The sequence below is a fragment of the Medicago truncatula genome, chromosome 4 (genome assembly GCF_003473485.1).
Source record: "Medicago truncatula cultivar Jemalong A17 chromosome 4, MtrunA17r5.0-ANR, whole genome shotgun sequence".
Lineage (NCBI taxonomy): Eukaryota > Viridiplantae > Streptophyta > Magnoliopsida > Fabales > Fabaceae > Medicago > Medicago truncatula.
The window spans coordinates 23,482,740-23,508,059 of NC_053045.1; the positions used below are offsets into that span (position 1 = coordinate 23,482,740).

Here is a 25,320-nt window from a genome sequence, read left to right on the forward strand (position 1 = left end):
TCCCTCCTAACTAACTCCAACACCTTATGCCTCTTCACGCTACTCCCTAACCCCCTTATATTAAAAGAATACACTATCATTTGTCCACATCCACATCCCCCATTGCGACATTCTCCGCAATTCTCTCATCATCATTACTCATTGCACCCCAATTTGCACAGATGATAAAAAGGCGCTCCGCCTCAATATGATAATTCTCATCTTCCTCTAATGTAAAAGATCATGTTTGATGATAAAGGCGCTCCCCAACAGTTTTCCATCTTCCAGCAATGGTTTTTAGCAAAAAAATGTTATTCTCTTGGGCCCCAATTTCATGGCTCAAAATGAATGTTGGAAACTTTTGGATAGGTCCCACATATTGGTTTGCTAAAACCAAACTTCTTTTGTGATATATGGATAAAACGTGAAACACTTTTTTTTACTAAACGAAAAAGTAAAACCACATGGACAATCAAAATTAAAGAGGGCCTTGCAATCACTTAATTAATTTGAATCTTATGAAAAGGATATAGAGAAAATCTTGTATGCCTAGTGGAATAACCTTTCCTTTTTGGCATAACCACTTCATGAAGCTACTACTTCTAGTGGAGGCTCCAATACCTTGCCATAATATTAATGTTAAAAATGACTGTTTTTTTTTTTTTTTTTTTTTTAGAAAAAAAGTTGTCGCTCTTTTCTTATATAGATTCCCTCCACTCTCATTTGAGGCATTAAACACTTAACATGAATTCTTCCAATCTATGTTATACGAGTTTTGCAACTTCTGCTAGACATACATCGTGTTAGAAAAAAGATATTTATGTACTAGAACTTGTTTGTTACAACTTATTTTGAAAAAACAAATATAATAATTTTAGTTCATGCATTTGTTACACATTCTAAATAAACGGTAACTAAAAACTACTTCAAATGGTTTCTCTATGTGGTTACTTTGGTTAGTCCTCTTAAGCAGGTACAATAATTAAGGAGATTCTTTTCAGTATTCTTTCTGGTTAAGATACTGGCGGCATCCTCTTTTTGGGGATAGATTAATGTTGTACCTTATAATAAAGAATAATTTAACATATTTGTCTTATAAATATCATGGTTTTCATGTCTTTATTAGTTGTTTTTCCTTTTCTCTTATGTTTTGCTCTTAGAAAGTCCCAATAATTTTTTAAAAAAAGGTTGCTTTCAATAAGCTTAAGCGGAAATGAAGACACTTGTCTTGTTTCCCAAGTCTGTGAACAAAAAGACTAATTAACTTCGTTTATAGTGGAAAATAAAAATACGCAACTACAAAAGTTGTCGTGCATCTTGTACTTCAACTTAAAGTTCCATATGCAATTATAGAAGCAACAAGCTATCCAATTTTATTTTATTTTCTTATATCTTTTGTGAAACTGAGTAGTATTTTTTGATATCTTTTGTGAAACTGAATCATGTTCTCCAATCCAAACCACCTTTAATTGAGTTACATTTAGAATTTATTTTGTTAGGATGTGTTGAGAGAGAAGAGAAAGGACAAGTGAATTGTTGAAGAGAGGGAAAGTGTCAATTTTTGTGTATGCCGCATTGTTGTTAAAATGCCGACTTAATTCCTAAAGTCCAGAATTTTACGACTTTATTCACCTTCAACAACTCAAATTCATATGAGAATCCCAAAATAAGCAAAATCCTAGTAAAATCGCACAAAAACGTGAAATTCATACAAAACCGCAGGATTTTAATGGGTTTTGAAGGATTTTGTCCATTTTTTTAGTAATTTATGTATAAGTATCTTGTGGATTTTAAACAGAGTTAGTTATAAATTGTATATACTCAGTTTAAAGTCCACAAAATACTTATACACATATTTAACATTATTTTTCTTTTGTTAAAGTCCATCGATTTTGATTTCGATTTTACGATTCCTTTATCGATTCTACAAAAGTAGTTAAGTAAAATCCTTCGATTTTGATTGCGATTTTACAATTTTCAATACTACTTTTCCCTTTCGACCTGAAACATGAGAACCTTGGTATGCAGCAATTCTACACTTCTGTACTTTATTCCATAACTTCAATCATATATATACAACATTGTGATGGGCTTTCTACATAGGCCGAATTCCATAAATTCTCTCTGTTTGCTGCTGTAGCATTTCCACGCTGTTTAATGTGTGTACCGGATCAAGACTGTTGACGTTTACATTTCAAACTCATTTTCACGAGTAAAACAATTTCACCGCCGATTTAATATTTGACTGCTTAGATCCGTTATGGTGTCCTGTTACCTGCTGTAACTGCAGGAAGTCCAATTTGAGATAAATGTGAAACTGTTTCTTCACTGTCATCTCTGTGGCTAATAATGCTTTGTTCGGGAAGTCCAAAATAATGCTCATTATGGTACTTCACTTTCTATACCGACCCTTTACATCCATGTACTTTGGACCATATAGCAACATCTTTTGGCAGCTATAGTTTGAGTTCCAAAGAGAGAAAAGGAAGATCCAAATTGAAGTCAAAAATATTCCAAATAGTTTCCCAAAAAACACCGTAAATACTAAGCTTATGAGAAACAAACAGATTGCATAAAACTCAAACTTCTTTTGCTTCTCTAATATTGCGCTTCCTCGGCTAGTTTCTTTCTCATGTTTTCCTTTGGTGGACATTTTCTTTGGTTGTGATAACTTTGGACTATCTGAAGATAAAGTTGTCAAAGACGATTGAGTAGCTTTGGTTACTTTCTTATACATCGAATAAATATTTTTTGACACACCAAAACAATCAAAGCCATAACAAGTTTTATGATGAGCTCTTCTATTCTGCAAGAATAACATATTAAAAGTTAATGATCAAAAATTTGTGCTATAAAAAGGAAATGGATTTAATTTATATACACTACTGTTAAAAACAATTAAGATACTTACCAATATAGTTTCCAACACCATAGCTTTGATCACTTTTAAAACTGTATGTTTGTTCTTTGAGTGGTGATGAGCAACAACTTTAGATTCAAGTATGTCATCAAGATCAACAACAGGGCGAAAACATTGAGATAATTTGCTCTTTGAAAAGCTCCTCATGATGTGTAACTCAAGAAAATGAAATTCGTCAAGAGTTTGGAGTTACAAATAAGGATATTTTTGTGTATAACTTCAAAGCTTGCAAGGGAAACACCACATTTAGAAAATAGGGTAACTCTTTTTAAGATGAAAATATGGTTTTGGTTGTAAGATGCAAGAAATGTTTGGTTGGTGGGTATTATATATTGTTGTTATGACTCTCTATTTATGTGAAGTGACTGCTCAATGGTTTTTCTTTATTACTTTGTTTTTTCTTCTTTTTCTTTAGTGAAAGAGTTCAAAGTTAGAGAGAAGGGCACTTAGGTGCTCCTTGTTAGAGACAGGTTGAAGGATTATGAGGCTTTTATATATTTTTTCATTTTAGAAAGAGAGATTAGAAAAAAGATTCAGCTTTTTCATAGATTTTTATTTTCGGTATCATAAAGGTGATGGAGAGAACGAGCCACGAAGGACTTTATGTATTTTAAATTATGTGGCAATGAATTATCAAGGTGAGTATGAATTGATTATATTTGAAGGTCTATCATAAAGTTGTTTTTCTCCAAAGTGTAAGGTTTATTTGGATTCCGGATTGAGTTGATACTAGAAAACTATTTCTTGTAAATATTTCTTAACTAGTTAAGTTGAAACATATCTCTTCAAAAAAAAAAAGTTGAAATAAATATTTTATCATCTCATTCATGTTTTTAGAGGTGTTTGTGTGTCTTTCTATTTAATAAAAAGTATAGTAGATAGTCGATAAATTAGTAGATATCAAATTAGTTTATCGCAAATAACAAATAAGCAATATCGTGGATAATCTATCTAATTAAATTTGTAGTGTTTAGTAAAATTGACCAGTGGATAAATATAAAATGACAATAACATATTTTCAACAAATATTAAAAAATTTCAATTGAAATAGTGTGGGTAACGTTGAGAGAGAAAAATGATAAACAATTAGTTCAAACACTCCTTAAGTAGCTTATGAAAAATTGCTATAAATATTTTTTATTTTTTTTGATAAAGCAAGGGCACACTGACATAGAAAAGGAATGGAAGACACCCCGTTGTCTTACAGATTCCAGTCCCTGTCAGGTACTCATATATATTATTAAAAAAAGGGAAAAAGAAATACAAAAGAAAATCTAGGAAAACATAAACCTAATCTAGTAATCCACACAAAGTGTAAACCTACCCAAACAGGTGATATAAAAAATAAAAACAACACTAGTGGATGTCTAAAGTGTGGCGTATGGATCAACCGTCAACACGGAACGGATCTAAGAACCATCAACTCCTTGCAACAGCAACAAGCATAATGTCTCTTTCGAGCTAAACAATCCAACATCAAATAGACTGATGAGAATTTCTTCTAGAGTATGAGTCGTCTGCCAACACAGAGGCGATCCAAGATCCATCTGCTCCCTGTAGAAAAACAACAAGCCTTCAATGCCCTTTCGGGTCAAAACCATCCATTTGAACGCAGCGTTGCGACTCCAAAATGAGTCAACACAGACCGGAACCTGGACCTTCATACCAACAACCAATCAGTCCGAATTCAATCCTGGAGGATTGACATGGATTTAAGATATCCCCAATTAACAAGATGATCAAATTATCTTTTAACGTATGGTGTATAAACCAACCGTCAACACGCAAAGATTCACGAACGAAGCCCCTGCAACAAATCACACATGCATTTATAGCCCTTTTGAGCCATTCAAACCACACACAAAGCAAACCAGGTCTGAGAAAACACCACAAACACTGGAACAACTTCACGACGGTCTCTGATCAGCGATAGCAGCCATTGAAATCCTAACTCTCGAAGGTTAACACATGGATCTAGAAACTCAGAACGAGTCAGACACACCCATATCTCATCCACCACGAGCCACCGGAGGTGAACAATAGCCATCAGTCGTAAACAGCCACTGCGATTCTCCGATTCTCCACGGGAAACGAACAAATCCCATCGTCGAATCCAAATTAGTGACTCACAAAACGAGATCAAACCCCCACCACGAACCACCGACGCATCTACCGGAAGAACTGGTGTCGTAGTGGTGCGGATGGCGAAACGCCGATCATCGCACCACCCACCAACGCGTCTAAATCTTGTAAAGGAAGGGTTTGGAACAAGGGGATGAATGTGGCTAAGAGTGAAGAAAGTTTAGGCAGCGGCTAGCTTATGAAAAATTGCTATAAATATGTAAAAGAAATGTTATAAGTTCGTGAGAAAAATTGGTAGCAAACATAACTATCCTTTTTAAGTTCAAAACTTGATCTTGTGAAATAAAAACCTCTATGTATAACTGTTATCATGGTTTTTGGGTGCCAAGCCATTAATTGGACTTGAACCTTTTGACCGTTGATATTCTCTATTTTTTTCTTGGGAAGGGCAAAATTGAGAAAAACCCTTAGATTCTAAGTTCGGGGGTCGTTTTCGCTACGGGAAGGTGTTAGGCACCCGGAGCGATTATGGTACTCCATAAGAGCCGCTCTCCTAAGTTGATTTCTACGCTTTATTTTTATTGCCTACTTATTGAAAGAAAAGAAGTTTTATTTGAGTGAAGAATGGGGGTGAGAAGAAGTAGAATTTGATTTTATTTCGGCTTGGAGGGGTTAAAGTCCCTTGCCTACGTACCGTTTTACGGGATCAAAACCGGCGTAGTTCTTGCTAAAAAAGACTTATTGTTTTTTTTGTTTTAATTGTTTGATTTTAAATTTTGAAAATGATTTTGAAGAAAAGGATTGAGAGGCTTCATGAGCATTAGAGTATGAAAAAGTGGGGGTTTGTTTAGTGATTTTGCAAAAAAGTCTAAATGATTAGATTTATTTGAGAATTTTATTAAGAAAATAAAAGGTGAAAAATTGTTGGAGTTTTGACTCCATTTTTATGAAAAATATTTGAAGCGAACTTGTTTGCATATTTTTTGGAAAAAATTGGATTTTCTCTAAGTGTTTAAACCTAAGCATTCATCTAACCATGCAATCCTAGCCATACATCTACACATGCAATCCTAGGCATACATCTAGGGTGAGTGTGTGCGTGCCGGTGCGCCATAGTGTCCATAGTCCATATTACAAAAATTGCCTAAATACATTCTATGGCCTCTTTGCCAAGCTACAAACCAATGATAACAAATTACATCACCGAATGAATTAAAATTTGCAAAAATAAATGCTAAGCTAAAGAAAGTGGAGGAGATAGTGAAATGCTATGAGTGAAATCACATAAGGAACAAAATGTTAGTGAAACAAGGAAAAATATAATGGAAATGATGAAAAATGCACCAAATGAATATGCAATAAAAAGGGGTAAAAACATGAGAATTTATCAATCACAATATGTAAAAATGCATCAAGAACATATATGGAATTTTAATGAGCAAAAATTAAAGAACGAAGTAAAGGAAATAAATGCAAAAATAAGCAAATAAATTCTAATACTTAGAGGAAAAATTAAAATGATAGGGAAATATTTTTAGAAAATTTTTTAGAAGCATAAAACACCAAGAAAGTGTAAAAAAAGGTATTTAAAACGCAATTAAAAAGCAGTTAAAAAAAAACTCAGCAGGATTTAATCTGGACCGTTGGATGAATCCAGAGGTCCAGATCTAGCCCTCAAGATCACATCACAGCCACTTGATCAAAGATCAAAGGGTCCAGAAAAAGGCACAAAAGATAGTGTAAAATGCAGGAAGCACAGTGACCGTTAGATCAAAGATCTAACGGTTCAAACAGAAGATATACCATATTTCACACAAAAAGTCATGCACAGGATTCAAAATCAAACACACAGCAGCCATCAGATCTTGGAACAATCCAGATCTGATGGTTCACAGAGCGAGGGAACACAACAAGAGCACGCACGCGCGCGCGTGGGATCGGAGGGAGTATAAAAAGGATTTCTCTCACAAAAATCTCACAATTTCTTTCCTCTTCTCTCTCTAAGTTAAACTTAGAGAGAGAAGCTCTCACTTCTCTCTAAAAACAGCCGGTCGGAGCTGATGTGGAGGTGGCGGCCGGAGCTTTTCCGGCACGGTGGCCGGCCGGTTTCCGGCGGCGGCGCCACCGCGTCGGAATTTTTTTTCTTTTTTTCTTTTTAAAATTTTTATACCAAAAGCTTCGTCTCCTCCTCCTCTACTCAAATCCGATGCTAGTTTTAAAAAGGGGTGAGAGATTCGTCGTAGATCTACGTTTGAACTTTCGGAATTTTTCACTCTTTTTGTAAAAAAAAGCTTACGGATCTAGATATTCTTTTCGCTCTAGAGTCCGAATCCGGCCTTAGAATTTTTAAAATCCGAACGTACAAGCCTAGATCTACAAATACATATCCGTAACAAACTTTTCACATGTGTATATGCGCGAAAACGAGGGAAAAAAGTGTTACCGTCGTCGTGAAACGGAGAAAAAAATCCGAGCCTCCTCTTCTCTCCGCCGCGCGCGCGCGGATTTGCTCCGGTGGTGCCGCTTTTGCTCGAAAATCCGGTACGGATTTGGTGTTGGTGTGATGATTCGCGGTGGTTTTGAATGATTCCGGTTCGGATTTGTTGATTTTGTGATGATTTGAGTTGGTTTTGAGTGAATCCGGTTCGGATTTGTTGATTTTGTGAAGATTTGTTCTTGGTGTTCTTGGAGAATTTTTTGGTGATTTTCTGTTTTGGATCTAACTGATTTTGGAGAGAGAAAGAAATTTCTGTTTTTGTGATGTGACTGATTCTGATTTTTTTATTTGGATCTGACACATCTATTTATAGCCTGCCATGTGTATTTGTGGGCCAATGAGAAAATGCCATCTGGACTGAGACTGAAGTGTGCGAAAATTCTGGACAAAAATGCCCCTGGGACCTTTTCTGCAAAAAAAATAATAAAAAAGGACTGGAAAATGAAAGTAAGGACTGAAATGAAATTAAAAACTGTTTGGACAAAAAATGCAATTTTGGGACCTCAATTGAGGGACCAAAATGCAATTAAAAATAAAATTGAATAAAAAACGTAATTTGACCAAACGTAAAGCGAAACAAAAAATAAAATTGACAAAACGGACTAAAACGAATCAATGGCTTAAATGAGGTACTTCAAAGTAACCTCTCTATGCCGAAATTTTGTGTGAAATGACCAAAATGCCCCTAGGGCTAAAAATGACCTAAACAGATTCAAATTGACTTGACACTGACTCAGATGCAAGTTTGAAATGAATTTAACAAGGTTTACTGATGAAATGTTAAAAATCAATCTGAAAAGACTCAGAGACAGTCACAAGGATGAAAATGGGTCCCACTGCAGGAAATGACCAAAATACCCTTCTGTACGACTTTTTGCAAATTTTGAAATAAACTGTAGAAAAAGCAATGTAATGATTCAGAGACACTTTTGAATGACTTACAAGACAAGTAAAGATGTTTCGAAAGGTTTTATGCAAGAAAAACATAGGTAAAATTGTGATTGAAAATACTGCGAGGCAGAGACAATTTGAACTGTGCAGTTGAAATTTGATAATTGACAAAGTTTGAAATGAAATTGGGCCCAGTATTTTTAGGTCCAAAAACAGGGTATAACAGCTGCCCCTATTTAAGTTTCTTTGTCTGGAGAGTCAAGAGACGGAGTCTTTGGCTTGACAGGACGAAGATACTTAAATATTAGCATTTGCACTGTGTTTGGACGTAAAAATACGCCTACCCATTTTCAAATAATATGCATGTCATGCATCATTTGGATTATGAATGCAAGACCTCATGGGGATTGGAATTAACAAAATATGTCGTATCCATTGCGGGATTGGTAGACATTGACAAAGATAGTGAATAGCAGAGTAACGGGAAACTAGAAACAAGTTGGACAGGTACAAGCTGTTCTTGGATTCAAACTAGCCACTTGACCGGGGATGAAACAAACAGACAACTGCGAGTTGTTCTTATGGATTCGAACTGGTCACTTCACAGGGGATAGAGGTTACTGGACAAACATGAGTTGTTCTTATGGATTCGAACTGGTAACTCACTTGGGGATATTGGAAAGTGCGAGTTGTTCTTATGGATTCGAACTGGTGACCCGACTGGGAAAAAGAGAAAATTGGCAAGTACGAGTTGTTCTTACGGATTCGAACTGGTGACTCGACTGGAAAAAGAGAAAATTGACAAGTACGAGTTGTTCTTATGGATTCGAACTGGTGACTCGACTGAAAACATGTAAAATTGGCAGGTACGAGTTGTTCTTAAGGATTCGAACTGGTTACTCGACTGAAAGCAAGGCAAATAGACAGGTGCGAGCTTGTTCTTGGATGCGAACTGGTTACTCCACCGGAGACAAATACAAAATAGACAGGCGCAGGCTGCTCTTGGATCGAGCTAGCCACTTGAGCGAACAGAAACAGATAGACGGGTACAAGCTGTTCTTGGACTTGAACTAGCCACTTGACCCAAAATCATAGACACATAGACAGGTACGAGCTGTTCTTGGATTCGAACTGGTAACTCGACCGGGGTCATGGAAAAGTAGATAGGTACGAGTTGTTCTTGGATTCGAACTGGTCACTCGACCGAAAGCAAAGGCAAATAAACAGGTGTGAGCTTGTTCTTGGATGCGAACTGGTTACTCCACCGGACAGAAACAGATAGACAGGTACAAGCTGCTCTTGGATTGAGCTAGCCACTTGACCAAACAGAAACATATTGACAGGTACAAGCTGCTCTTGGATTGAGCTGGGCACTCGACCGATAACATAAGCAAATTGATAGGTACAAGCTGTTCTTGGACTTGAACTAGCCACTTGACCAAACAGAAACATATTCACTGGGGATTGTTTTTTTTTTTGACAAAATATAGATTGAGATTGACTTGACGTCGATTTGAATTGAAAGGCAGAAATTGACCGATATTATTGGCTCACGAGGTTTTGACAGAGAACCTGACATGAGTATCGAATTGAGACTGATGTTGACATTGGAAATGCAATATTCACGGATGATATAACAGTTTCATTAAATGCATGGGCACGTAATATGCATGATTATGCATGTATGAATGCTTGTAATGCATGACTGTTGGCATTTTGTAGGCACGACTTCACGGGGAAGACAAGACATCAGAGCATTGGGCACGTAGTGGCTCGTGCTATATTACACATTCTTGGAAATCCTCTTTGGAGATGACGTCGTTGGGAGACGTTTCGGGACCTAGGCTGAGGGCTGGTAGCTATGCAACTTGCTGGGGATAGAATCTTGGGAGACTCTACTGGAAATAATGCCGGATGTACCGTGGATGTCGCATCTGTGGTCAATGCTTTTTGCATGTTATTTTCTCAACTTTCATCATTCATTTTTTGCATCCCATTTTTGCCTGGATCGCCCTTTCGGGTTTTCGACCCACCGGGGAAATAAATTCTTTTCAATGCCCCATTTTTGCCTGAACTGCCCTTTCGGGTTGTCAATCCAGCGGGGTGCTCATTTTTGCCTAAGCCGCCCTTTCGGGTTTTCAACTTAGCGAGCCTATTCAATTTCATGCATTTTCATTCTGTTTTTTCATTCTTGCCATTGACCACAGACTATCCTGGAGGAGAACCTGCTTGTAACATATATTGAAATAGACATCAACATACTCTCGCTCATGCATGTTTCATTTGAATGTACCTTGTTGCTCAGATTTGCTTTTCAAAATAGACAAAAAGTTTTCAATTTTCAAAAAAAATGTTTGTTTCAAGCATTGTCATTATCAAAATAGAAGGAAAATGTTTTGTATATAGCTTTGAAAGTAGAAGAAAATAGAGTTTTAAACAAAAGCACAGGCTCAATTTGATGTATAAGAGGGGTGGTCAGCCGAAGGCGTGACTCCACGGATTTACAAAGCTTGGAAAATGGTAATTTTATTGGTTGGTGGTACATTGAACACAGTGATCATGACATTTCCTAGAAACTTTGAATTCGCAAGCATTCGCTTTTGATGAAGATGGTCATTAACAGCTGCAGATGCCCCAAGGGGGACGGTGGTTGGCCAGATATAGTTACTTGCCTTTTGTTTCAATCTCATTTTTGCATGAACCGCCCTTCCGGGTTTTCGGCTCATCGAGACGCTCATTCTTGCCTGAGTTGTGTACAATCTCAGCGAGCTTTTCATATATTTTTTTGTCCCTTATTTTTGCCTGGACCGCCCTTTCGGGTTTTCGATCCACCGGGAAGCGCATTTTTGCCTAGGCCGCCCTTTCGGGTTTTCGACCTACCACGCTGTTCTTTTCATATTTCTAGGCAAAGTATTTCTTGACTATATCGGCATTCACTGGATTTGGAAGTTCTACACCATCCATGTGTGTAAGGATTAAAGCACCACCGGAGAAGGCCTTCTTGACAACATAAGGACCTTCATAATTAGGCGTCCACTTGCCCCTTGGGTCGGGTTGCTGGCTTATCCTTCTTTTCAACACAAGTTCCCCTACTTTGAATTCTCGAGGATGGACTTTCTTGTCAAAAGCAGTCTTCATTCTTGCTTGATATGACTGTCCACGAGCCATGGCATCCATACGTTTTTCCTCAATCAAATTCAACTGATCATACCGGCTTTGGCACCATTCAGCCTCAGATAACTTTGCTTCCATGATCACACGGAGAGACGGGATCTCCACTTCCAAAGGAAGAACTGCTTCCATACCATATACAAGAGAGAAAGAGGTTGCCCCGGTTGAACTGCGCACAGTAGTACGGTAGCCATGCAGAGCATAGGGTAACATCTCATGCTAGTCCTTGTAAGTGGTTACCATCTTCTGGACAATTCTCTTGATATTCTTGTTGGCGGCCTCAACTGCACCATTCATCTGAGGTCTATAGGGAGAAGAGTTATGATGCTCAATTTTGAATTCTTCACAAAGAGCTTGCACCACATTGTTGTTCAGGTTGGTACCATTGTCGGTAATAATCTTGCTGGGAACACCATATCGACATATGATGTTGTTCTTGATAAACTTAGCTACCACTTGCTTGGTCACATTGGTATAAGATGCTGCTTCAACCCACTTGGTAAAGTAGTCAATTGCCACTAAGATGAAACGATGACCATTTGAAGCCTTCGGTTCAATTCTTCCAATCATGTCGATGCCCCACATTGAGAACGGCCATGGGGATGAAATAACATTGAGAGCGTGCGGAGGCACATGAATCTTATCAGCATAGATTTGACATTTGTGGCATTTTCTGGCGTGCTGGTAGCAATCATGCTCCATGGCCATCCAGTAGTAACCTGCCCGTAACAACTTCCTCGACATAGTATGCCCTGTAGCATGGGTCCCGAAGGTACCGTCATGTACATCATGCATTAACTGCTCCGCTTCATGTTCATCAACACATCTTAACAATACCATGTCATAGTTTCTCTTGTACAGAATATCTCCATCTAACAGGAATCTACTGGCCAATCTTCTCAAGGTCTTCTTGTCTTGTTTGGAAGCACCCGGCGGATACTCACGGCTCAGCAAGAACTGTTTGATGTCGTAGTACCAGGGTTTATAGTCAACCACATTTTCGCCAGCCTGATCGATCACATCCCCAATAGCAAACACATGCGAAGGTCTTTCAAGGCGTTGCACTTTGATTATTGGCACATCATTCCAATGGTTTACTCGAAACATGGAGGATAGAGTAGCAAGAGCATCAGCCATTTGGTTCTCATCACGAGGAATATGGTGCAGCTCAACCTTTGTAAAATATGTCAGCAAACGTCTCGCATAATCATGATAAGGAATCAACTTAGCATGGTGGGTCTCCCATTCACCCTTTATCTGATTGATGACGAGCGCAGAATCTCCATAGATGTCGAGGTGTTTGATTCTCATGTCAATTGCTTCCTCGATCCCAAAGATACATGCTTCATACTCAGCCATATTGTTGGTACATTCGAACAAAATTCGGGCGGTAAAAGGAATGTGATGCCCCTGCGGGGATACAATGACTGCCCCAATTCCTTTACCATAAGCATTGACAGCACCATCAAAGATTAAACCCCACTTGCTATTGGGATCTGGACCTTCATCAATCAACGGTTCTTCGCAGTCTTTGGATTTCAAATACATGATCTCTTCATCGGGGAAATCGAATTCAATTGGTTGGTAATCATCAAGAGGTTGGTAAGCAAGGTGATCGGCAAGAATGCTACCTTTGATTGCCTTTTGAGTTTTGAACACAATATCATATTCAGACAAAAGCATCTGCCAGCGTGCAATCTTCCCAGTAACAGCAGCTTTCTCAAAGATATACTTTATCGGATCCATTCTGGATATCAACCAAGTTGTATGATTCACCAAATAATGACGCAGGCGTTTAGCGGCCCAGGCCAAAGCACAACAAGTCTTCTCAAGCATTGTATACCGAGTTTCGCAATCGGTAAACTTCTTGCTTAGGTAGTAGATAGCATGTTCTTTCTTTCCAGTCTCATCTTGTTGACCAAGCACGCATCCCACAGATTCATCAAACACTGACAAATACAAAATCAAAGGTCTTCCTTCCACGGGAGGGACAAGGATAGGTGGTTCCAGCAGGTAATTCTTGATTCTATCAAAAGCTTCTTGGCATTCATCATTCCATACAATAGGCCGATTCTTGCTCAAGCAGTCGAGTGATCTCATATGGTATATCACCATCCTCTTCATCTTCGGCTTCATACACAGGGAATTCAAAATTTGGAGGAACTGTAGGATTACTGTGTTCAACGGGTTTATTATGGTTCAAACTGCATAGAATGGTTGAATGATTTTAGAAAATGGTTTTTTTTTCCTTTTTATGCAGTTCTTTGAAATTGATAAGAAAAATAAAGATGTTTTGGTTTTTTCTGGTATTACCATTATTTCCAAAAAAAAAAAAAAAAAAAAAAAGTCGTGAAAGAAACGACAATTTTTATTAATAACGGCGATGCCGAAACAAACATGCCCTTACAGAAAATATCACTGTCGCTTCGGGCAGAGCGAGAGGATTGTTATTTTTGAAAAACAAAACACTTAAGCAACAAGACACATTACTCGGAAACATGCATGATTGAAGGAATGATGATGGCATCCCAATTTCTCGCAATGCCTCCTGGTATAACAAACATAGGCCTAGGACTACATCCAGTCGCCTCTTCAGTAATTGCATTGATAAACTCAGCACTGTAGAAGATTCATGTGGAGACTCCTGAAGTTGGGGAATATCCGAGACCCTCTTTATGCTTATTCTCAAGGAGTTGTATTAACTTGCCCCAGCCAGCAGCTTGTCCTTCTTGGATGTCATTGACAGTCAGATAATTGTCGTTCATCAGTTTCTGGATGTCATTCTGAACAACGTAGCAACCCCAAGGATTATGGAAGCATTCTGGGCAACTGGCATGATCATGGTCAAACAGAGAGGCTTGGCATAACTCGATGTGTAGTGGCACCAGAGGAGTTGCAACGTTACAAACGTCCGATCTGGGAGCTTCCTCATATACCTCAATCATGTTTACAGCAGCGTGATTCGGAAGAGGATTGTCGACGACATGAGGGACGTTATTCTCAAAGGTCAATTTTCCTTGGTCTATGAGTTTTTTTACAATGTACCTCAACGCGTAGCATCCTTCGACATCATGACCCATAGCACCTTGATGGAAATCACACTTGAGGTCCGAACGGAACTTGGGAGGCGATGGATCAGGTGGAGGCTTGCCCTGTCTGGTTGTGCAGTGCCCTTTGAGAAGTAGAGTCGGGAGTAATTCAGCATATAACATTGGTATCAGAGGAAAGGTAGGTCTAGCCTGTTGCTGCTGTCGTTGTTGAGCTGGAGGCTGTTGTTGCATTCGCTGGACGACGGCATTAACGGGTACCTGAGGTTGACCCGATGGCAAAGGATACTGATGATAGAATGGTGGAAAGAAGGGATGCTGAGAGTATTGCGCATACGTGTACGACGGAGGTAGCTGAGCAGCATTGATGTCCATGACCTGGAACGTGATCAGAAAGGTTTCGGGACAGATAGTTATTGGCAGATCTATCTCCCCAAGAATGTTCTTACGGGATCCGTCGAAGGCTTTAACCAGAAAGGTGCTCATTCCCAAGGGAGTTCCCCGATAGCTCAATCGATCCAGAGTGGCCGTTGTCTGAGGCAAGGTGGTATTGACAGAGACATGGTTCTTCCCAGGAATCTGGCCATTATTGACAGTACCAGAAACGCCAGCTGCAGTACTAGGAGTGAAAAACGGTGGAAGCCCATACGGAAACCCAGCTGGCATAGCAAAGCGAGCGTCTGCAGATGTGGTTGGGAGCACGCTTGTAGTCACCGGTGCAGCTGTGGCTATAGGGATAGCCGTAGCTGATTGTTCTTGAGCGGCTAGCAGAGCAGTCATGACATCATTAGCTTTAGCCAATTCCTCCCTTAGAGTGGCTAACTCGGTACGGAGCTGAGCGTTCTCTTCTTCCATAGCCTTTTTCCTTCTTCTGTACTCTCTGGTTCAATCGATTCTATCAGGTTCGTAGACCTTCTGAGCACGAGCCACTTTTCAAACTGTGGCAGAGGAACCAGGAAGTAGTGAGCAATTGGAAGCCTTTGTGACCGATGTATGATGCATATGATGCATGATATGCAGATGCAAATGCAAAAACGACTCTTTTTAATGTCATCGAAGGACTTTTTAAACAAATTCGAAACATTGTAAACACTGTTAAACAAGCAAAATAAGGTTTTACAATGGTAAACTTATGAATACAAGTTCACACCTGCGGTGTCTTACAATGTTTCGATCTGTCTAAAAAAATCTTCGATGTATGCGTTAAAAAAAACTTATGCATGAATGCATGTATGCATGGTTGTTTTGTTTAGTTACAAAGAACAAGGTGGGTTGAGATTCAAAGTAATAGGGCCACGGATGGACACGGCGTCCGGTGAACTAAGGCTTTGGATAGTAGTAACCAAGGTTCTAACACAGTTCCCAAACTGCAACCTCTCTCACATATATCATGGTAGTACAGGACGACACCCGTTCCATGATTATTTGTGAGAAGGTCTAGTTTGAGTGTAGTATCGCGTGACGACTAAAGTTTGAGACAACACTCAATTTAGCCACCGCACAACGTCCTAAAATGGCTAGGATGGGTTTGGTAACTACGGTTCATAGCTTCGTCGAACAATTGAAAGTGAAGTGCCTAAGCATGACAACACACGCCGACAATATCACCTTCAAAATGCCTCAGCTATGTGAGATTGATCGCATAATCCAATACACGAGGCAACCCCCGGATCGAATTGTCGATTATATCTCTACCTAAACATAAGTTCACTCAGCCCGGGTATAGGACTTTTGATATTCTCACCCCACACGTCAAATGAAAGTAAACAAGTATTCACATATGTAAGCAATAAAACAAAGCGTAAATATAAACTAAGGAAAACTAGGCATGACCCGCTAAAAAAGTCCCCAGTGAAGTCGCCATTTCTGTTATCATGGTTTTTGGGTGCCAAGCCATTAATTGGACTTGAACCTTTTGACCGTTGATATTCTCTATTTTTTTCTTGGGAAGGGCAAAATTGAGAAAAACCCTTAGATTCTAAGTTCGGGGGTCGTTTTCGCTACAGGAAGGTGTTAGGCACCCGGAGCGATTATGGTACTCCATAAGAGCCGCTCTCCTAAGTTGATTTCTACGCTTTATTTTTATTGCCTACTTATTGAAAGAAAAGAAGTTTTATTTGAGTGAAGAATGGGGGTGAGAAGAAGTAGAATTTGATTTTATTTCGGCTTGGAGGGGTTAAAGTCCCTTGCCTACGTACCGTTTTACGGGATCAAAACCGGCGTAGTTCTTGCTAAAAAAGACTTATTGTTTTTTTTGTTTTAATTGTTTGATTTTAAATTTTGAAAATGATTTTGAAGAAAAGGATTGAGAGGCTTCATGAGCATTAGAGTATGAAAAAGTGGGGGTTTGTTTAGTGATTTTGCAAAAAAGTCTAAATGATTAGATTTATTTGAGAATTTTATTAAGAAAATAAAAGGTGAAAAATTGTTGGAGTTTTGACTCCATTTTTATGAAAAATATTTGAAGCGAACTTGTTTGCATATTTTTTGGAAAAAATTGGATTTTCTCTAAGTGTTTAAACCTAAGCATTCATCTAACCATGCAATCCTAGCCATACATCTACACATGCAATCCTAGGCATACATCTAGGGTGAGTGTGTGCGTGCCGGTGCGCCATAGTGTCCATAGTCCATATTACAAAAATTGCCTAAATACATTCTATGGCCTCTTTGCCAAGCTACAAACCAATGATAACAAATTACATCACCGAATGAATTAAAATTTGCAAAAATAAATGCTAAGCTAAAGAAAGTGGAGGAGATAGTGAAATGCTATGAGTGAAATCACATAAGGAACAAAATGTTAGTGAAACAAGGAAAAATATAATGGAAATGATGAAAAATGCACCAAATGAATATGCAATAAAAAGGGGTAAAAACATGAGAATTTATCAATCACAATATGTAAAAATGCATCAAGAACATATATGGAATTTTAATGAGCAAAAATTAAAGAACGAAGTAAAGGAAATAAATGCAAAAATAAGCAAATAAATTCTAATACTTAGAGGAAAAATTAAAATGATAGGGAAATATTTTTAGAAAATTTTTTAGAAGCATAAAACACCAAGAAAGTGTAAAAAAAGGTATTTAAAACGCAATTAAAAAGCAGTTAAAAAAAAACTCAGCAGGATTTAATCTGGACCGTTGGATGAATCCAGAGGTCCAGATCTAGCCCTCAAGATCACATCACAGCCACTTGATCAAAGATCAAAGGGTCCAGAAAAAGGCACAAAAGATAGTGTAAAATGCAGGAAGCACAGTGACCGTTAGATCAAAGATCTAACGGTTCAAACAGAAGATATACCATATTTCACACAAAAAGTCATGCACAGGATTCAAAATCAAACACACAGCAGCCATCAGATCTTGGAACAATCCAGATCTGATGGTTCACAGAGCGAGGGAACACAACAAGAGCACGCACGCGCGCGCGTGGGATCGGAGGGAGTATAAAAAGGATTTCTCTCACAAAAATCTCACAATTTCTTTCCTCTTCTCTCTCTAAGTTAAACTTAGAGAGAGAAGCTCTCACTTCTCTCTAAAAACAGCCGGTCGGAGCTGATGTGGAGGTGGCGGCCGGAGCTTTTCCGGCGCGGTGGCCGGCCGGTTTCCGGCGGCGGCGCCACCGCGTCGGAATTTTTTTTCTTTTTTTCTTTTTAAAATTTTTATACCAAAAGCTTCGTCTCCTCCTCCTCTACTCAAATCCGATGCTAGTTTTAAAAAGGGGTGAGAGATTCGTCGTAAATCTACGTTTGAACTTTCGGAATTTTTCACTCTTTTTGTAAAAAAAAGCTTACGGATCTAGATATTCTTTTCGCTCTAGAGTCCGAATCCGGCCTTAGAATTTTTAAAATCCGAACGTACAAGCCTAGATCTACAAATACATATCCGTAACAAACTTTTCACATGTGTATATGCGCGAAAACGAGGGAAAAAAGTGTTACCGTCGTCGTGAAACGGAGAAAAAAATCCGAGCCTCCTCTTCTCTCCGCCGCGCGCGCGCGGATTTGCTCCGGTGGTGCCGCTTTTGCTCGAAAATCCGGTACGGATTTGGTGTTGGTGTGATGATTCGCGGTGGTTTTGAATGATTCCGGTTCGGATTTGTTGATTTTGTGATGATTTGAGTTGGTTTTGAGTGAATCCGGTTCGGATTTGTTGATTTTGTGAAGATTTGTTCTTGGTGTTCTTGGAGAATTTTTTGGTGATTTTCTGTTTTGGATCTAACTGATTTTGGAGAGAGAAAGAAATTTCTGTTTTTGTGATGTGACTGATTCTGATTTTTTTATTTGGATCTGACACATCTATTTATAGCCTGCCATGTGTATTTGTGGGCCAATGAGAAAATGCCATCTGGACTGAGACTGAAGTGTGCGAAAATTCTGGACAAAAATGCCCCTGGGATCTTTTCTGCAAAAAAAATAATAAAAAAGGACTGGAAAATGAAAGTAAGGACTGAAATGAAATTAAAAACTGTTTGGACAAAAAATGCAATTTTGGGACCTCAATTGAGGGACCAAAATGCAATTAAAAATAAAATTGAATAAAAAACGTAATTTGACCAAACGTAAAGCGAAACAAAAAATAAAATTGACAAAACGGACTAAAACGAATCAATGGCTTAAATGAGGTACTTCAAAGTAACCTCTCTATGCCGAAATTTTGTGTGAAATGACCAAAATGCCCCTAGGGCTAAAAATGACCTAAACAGATTCAAATTGACTTGACACTGACTCAGATGCAAGTTTGAAATGAATTTAACAAGGTTTACTGATGAAATGTTAAAAATCAATCTGAAAAGACTCAGAGACAGTCACAAGGATGAAAATGGGTCCCACTGCAGGAAATGACCAAAATACCCTTCTGTACGACTTTTTGCAAATTTTGAAATAAACTGTAGAAAAAGCAATGTAATGATTCAGAGACACTTTTGAATGACTTACAAGACAAGTAAAGACGTTTCGAAAGGTTTTATGCAAGAAAAGCATAGGTAAAATTGTGATTGAAAATACTGCGAGGCAGAGACAATTTGAACTGTGCAGTTGAAATTTGATAATTGACAAAGTTTGAAATGAAATTGGGCCCAGTATTTTTAGGTCCAAAAACAGGGTATAACAATAACAATTATTAAACCACCCTTTATATGCAGGCTTATTCAATTTTGATTATTCTTGATTCTAATTTTGATGGGTTAGTTTGCCTTCTTAAAAAGAAAAAAACTACTTATGTTCAAAGACAACTTAACGGGAATTTTTTTTATTGGTTTCTCGTAATTAGGGATGGAAGAGAAAAAGTCACATTGATACCAAAAGATTACTTTTGGAGAAGTTCATCAACTCAAACCATCTAAGAATCGCCTTCATTGTTCAAAGATTCTCAACACAAGATTCACCTATAAATAAAGTATCGTCCGCATATTGAATTTGTGAAACCACCACCTCCGATCCCCAAACCTTGAAAGAAAAGGAGCTAGCGGGCCACCCTGTTTTAGGCCTCTTTTAATATTAACTTGTTTTGTTGGACTCCCATTGACGAATACCAACAAAGTACCCCAACACACACCTTCAACCAAGCACATCAATTTTCATCGAAACCAAATATCTTCAACATCTACTCCAAGTAACTCTAATATACAGATTCGTAAGCCTTTTTAAAATCAACTTTTAAATCAAACAATACTTCTTCACTCTTAGCCACTATAGAATCAATGATTGATCCTAAACGGCTAGTAAGAATTTTTTACAACAACTTGTAAAAACTTCCCAAAAGTGAGATTGACCAAAATTTGTCAAGGGTATTTTTGTCATTTATTGAGAAAGGGTAAATTAGTTATTTTATTGAGAAGATTATTTTGGTGTTTAGTGGGAATAATTATTTTTGCTAAGTTACTAGTGAGTTGGGATAATTATTTAGAGATGGTAATTATTCGGTATTTTAACGGTTTAAGTGAGTAGTAACTTTTGTGAATTAGTTGCTAAGAATATTAAGCTCATTAAAACAATTAGAAACTTAACCCAATTAGGAGATGGTATATAAACATAACTCTTGTGAGAAATGAGGTTAAGTCACTCATTATTTCATTTCACAATAACATAAGAGGTAGAGAGAGAGTAGATCAAAAGGAAAGAAGAAAGAGCTAGAGAGAGTTTGGGTTTTGAAGAGCTAGGAGCTAAAGTGAAGTCAAAGACAGGATTTGTGAAGCTAGAGGTAACGGAGATGGTTTCCTTTTCATAAATGAAGCTATAATGTCTTATTTTCAATTGTGGGTTTAAGTGATTTTGTGTTAATTGTGACTTTTTGTTATTTTTGATGATGAATTTAGTGCTCTTCTCTAAGCATGCCCCGCTTGCATAAAAGTGGTAAGCTAGTCATGTCTGGAAGTAGGAAGAGTAACAATCTGAGCACCATCTCCCGAAAGGTATGTTCCAATTCTTAAATTCATGTAAATTATAATTTCTTTCTATTTTGTGCTTGAGGACAAGCAACGATTTATGTTTAGGGTTACCATGATGGAACATCATATGATATTTTTTGCTATGTTTGAGTTATTTTCTTTTCATCTTAAGGAAAATAAGAGGTCATTTAGAGGAGTTGTCAATATTTTGAGGAGCATTTTGTATTGTTTTCATTCGATTCATTTTAATTCACTTTTATCATTAATCATGCAACTCAAAAGATGTTTCGAGTCTTTTTTATGAAAAATCATGTAAATCGGAAAAACATGAAATCACATGAAAGATCGAGGTTGTTGGGTATTTGTATTGGCTGCATTATTGCTAAAACAAATATCCCTGTTCTGTAAGTTGAAACCAATGTTTCAACATGTGTTTAGGCGTCTTTGTAAGATGTTGGATACGATGTTCCAACATTCTGGCACGGTTCAGTGTGCCTGAGTTCTCGCCTATTTGTATGCGCGCCCTTTATTGTTTAAGGAAACAATATTTCCTTAACTTATTGATCAACCAACGCGCATATCTTCTAAGAATCAGCTGTGGAATATTTATAAAGTGTATTTTATATTTTTGGAAATATTTATTATTGTTTGGAACGATCCTATAAATGTTCCGACATTTTAGGACTTTCTAGATTTGTTTCTGATTCTTGTTTTGCAGATTAAGCTGAACCGATATGCTTTGTGCTGAAGCCCAACAAATTATTTAGCCCAAACTGCTTCAGTATATAAGGAAGACTTCAAGACCTAATTGATTATTCAAGCCGTCATTCTAAAAGTTTAGATTTTCAAGGTTTGAGTCTTCATGTATTCTGCTCTTGTATCGTTTGTGATGCAAGTTTAGAATCTACTGTGTGTTCTTTCTTGTATCGTCTGGGATACTTGTTAGGACTGTGTGTGAGTATTGATTACTCTTTGTACTACACCGAAGTTGTGAAACAAGGTGTTAGTTTGTGTTGGAAGGTAACTTCTACTTTGTTTTGGTTTAGGTCCGATAGGTCACATGGATTGTGACTGACCATTAGGATGATGGGATCTCAGATCTAGGAGTTCCTAGGTTGAAGTCTATACGGCTAGGTCCTAGGTCATATAGTGTAAACGGGGAGTTTGCTGAGAGCTATTGAATAAGGACTACACTATTGGACTTCCTTCCTGGCTTGATAGCCCCTAAAGTAGGTGTGCTTGTCACCGAAATGGGTCAACAAACTCATTGTGTTCTTTACTTTCCTATCATTTATTTTCTTGTTTTTATTTATGTTTATCACGTTAGGTTGAAACATTAGTTGTAACTTTGCAAACGCTAAAAAATCATACATAACGTATTAAAACAAGTGTGCTAGAATTTCAGAGGTTATTAATAATGAAGATCAATGGTTCTTATAAGACATTTGAAGACAATACAGAGTGAAGAAAACTCATTTCATGTTCCAAGATAGGTCAAGATAGAAGAACACTCGAAAAAGGGACGAAAACTGCAAAATTCACAATGGAGCTGCTACCCATGTGCCCATGCGCATAGTGCATTAGTGACGTGCTATGCAAGTAACAAATCATATGAGTTTGTTAGATAGTATTCAACCTATGTATGATATAGAAAGTCCATCATAATGTTGTATAAATATGATTGAAGTCAAGGAATAAAGTACAGAAGTATAGAGTTGCTGCATACATACAAAATTTAACACTTTCCCTCTCTTTCACAATTCACTTGTCCCTTCTCAATTCTCTCTACAAACCCTAACAAAATAAATCCTAAATGTAACTCAATTAAAGGTTGTTTGGAATGGACGCATGTTTCAGTTTCACAAAAGATATAAGAAAATAAAATAAATTTGGATGGCTTGTTGCTTCTATAATTGCTCAATGGAACTTTAAGTTGAAGTACAAGATGCACGACAACTTTTGTAGTTGCGTATTTTTATTTTCCTCTACAAACGCAGTTAGTCTTTTTGTTCACAGAATTGGGAAACAAGACAAGTGTCTTCATTTCCGCTTAAGCTTATTGAAAGCAACCTTTTTCTAAAAAATTATTGGGACTTTCTAAAAGCAAAACATAAGAGAGAAGCAAAAACCACTAATAAAGACATGAAAACCATGATATTTATAAGACAAATATGTTAAATTAATCTTTATTATAAGGTACAACATTAATCTATCCCCAAAAAGAGGATGCCGCCAGTATCTTAACCAGAAAGAATACTGAAAATAATCTCCTTAATTATTGTATCTGGTTAAGAGGACTAACCAAAGTAAGTAACCATCATAGAGAGGATAAGCCACATAGAGAAACCAACATAGAGACGAACAACTAAAGAGGAATTAACAATCAAAGAGATGAACCATCATAGAGAAGAGTCACACCAACAAAGAGAAACAACCAAACAGAAGAACCAATGGGGAGAGAAGAAACCAAACAAAAGAAGAGAGGGACAAATGGATCCTATTTTTTTAGTTATAGAAAATCATTTGAAGTAGTTTTTACATACCGTTATTTAAAACGTGTAATAAATGGATGAAAACTTCAAAAATTATTATATTTGTTTTTAGGGTAAATATCTCTTTTCGTCCCTGTAATATTAGCGAATTCCGGTTTTAGTCCCTGTAAAAAAAAAGATTTAGATTATGTCCCTGTAATTTCAAATTCTTCCACTGTTGGTCGCTCATTTCACCATGTCAGCAGAATCTGCACACATGGCAAGTAAAATGAGGGACCAAAAGTGGAGGAATATGAAATTACAGTGACCAAAAGTGGGAGGAATCTGAAATTACAGAGACATAATTTATGCAGATTCTGCTGACGTGATGAAAGGAGGGACCAAAAATGAAAGAATCTGAAATTACAACAACATAATCTAAATATTTTTTTTTACAGGGATTAAAATTGAAATTCTCTAATATTACATGAACGAAAAAAAGTATTTACCCTTGTTTTTACAAAATAAGTTGTAACAAACAAGTTCTAGTACACAATTTTTTTTCCCAACATGGTGAATGTTTAGTATTACTAAACTCGAATAACATAATGAATAAATAATGTTAAATTATCGATTGGAAAAATTCATATTCAGTGTCTATCATGTCTGAAATGAGATTACCTTTAGTGGAAGGAATGTGTATATAAAAAAAGAACAACAACTTTTTTTCTAAAAAAAAAAAAAAACCAGTCATTTTTAACATTAATATTATGGCAAGTTAAGGTATTGGAGCCTCCACTAGAAGTAGTAACTTCATGAAGTGGTTACTTCAAAAAGCAAAGGGATATTCCACTAGGCATACAAGATTTTTTGTCTGTATCCTTTTCATAAGATAAAAATTAATTAAGTGACTGCTTTAATTTTGATTGTCCATGTTTTTACTTTTTCGTTTAGTAAAAACAAGTGTTTCTTTACCAAACCAATCTTTGGGACCTACCAGGAAGTTTCGAACATTCATTTTGAGCCATGAAACTAGGGTCGAGGAGAATAACATTTTGATTATAATTTTTTCCACCCTATTATCTTTCAATGCGTTCAATAAATTTTTTCAAAATACTCCTGATTCGAATTTTAAAATTCGAACTAGATTGTTAGGGGAATTAAGATTTTGGAATCAGAAAAAACATGAACCGTGTATTCTATATTTAATTTGTTGTCAAATGTATCTGCTGACTGTAGTAGAATCTCCGCATAAATTGCAAAGCATAAACATTCCTATATCTATTTTTTTTTATACAAAAATCAAGAAAAGATAGGAAATGAAGAATGAATGAATGAATTTGTTTAAGATGCAAGCCTATTTATAACCTTAAACAAGTCATAAACCATAACTACAATCAAAGGAAACATTTTTCATAGTCCTATATTGAAAATGCATAAAACACAACACAAACCGTCCAAAACTTTGGTGAAACACCACCATCCAACTATGAAAGATTTCGGATTATACAATTCAAACCCGTCTAAGTAATTTCGGATTGTATAATTCGAATGGCACCAGAATGTGTTTAAGTTTTATTTTTGGTAGGTTTTCATTGCCAATGACATTGGAATTTTTTTAAAAAGGTACAAAAATAATTAAATAGTTTAAATTAAAACAAGAAAATAATAGAAGTGATGAATCTTTTGGCATCAATGTGGAATACTCATTCTTGAACTTGGCGGAAATCGTTTTGCAATGGAAAGTGGGGTCACTCCCTTTTCTTTATCTCAGGAAGTGATGAATCTTTATGATAGACATTCATGTTGGAATATTTAATTATTTAATTATATTCCGAAATCATTTTGTAGGCAAATATCGCTATAAT

At 37.1% G+C, this 25,320-nt stretch overlaps 1 protein-coding gene across 1 annotated transcript; it reads right to left on the bottom strand.

Moving 5' to 3' along the window:
* Nucleotides 1-1,938: 1,938 nt before the first annotated feature.
* On the bottom strand, nucleotides 1,939-3,259 carry LOC120580222 (uncharacterized). Its single transcript, XM_039833754.1, has 2 exons — nucleotides 2,891-3,259; nucleotides 1,939-2,785 (listed from the first exon to the last, which is right to left on the bottom strand). The coding sequence occupies exons 1-2, from the start codon at nucleotides 3,044-3,046 to the stop codon at nucleotides 2,372-2,374; spliced, it is 570 nt and encodes a 189-aa protein (XP_039689688.1). The 5' UTR covers nucleotides 3,047-3,259; the 3' UTR covers nucleotides 1,939-2,371.
* Nucleotides 3,260-25,320: the final 22,061 nt, after the last annotated feature.

Bases quoted from the DNA above. Each gene is read 5' to 3' on its own strand.
- LOC120580222 (XM_039833754.1), bottom strand. From the start codon at position 3,046: ATGAGGAGCTTTTCAAAGAGCAAATTATCTCAATGTTTTCGCCCTGTT. The intron at 2,786-2,890 runs GTAAGTATCTTA...TTATTCTTGCAG, and splicing joins TGGTGTTGGAAACTATATTG to AATAGAAGAGCTCATCATAA.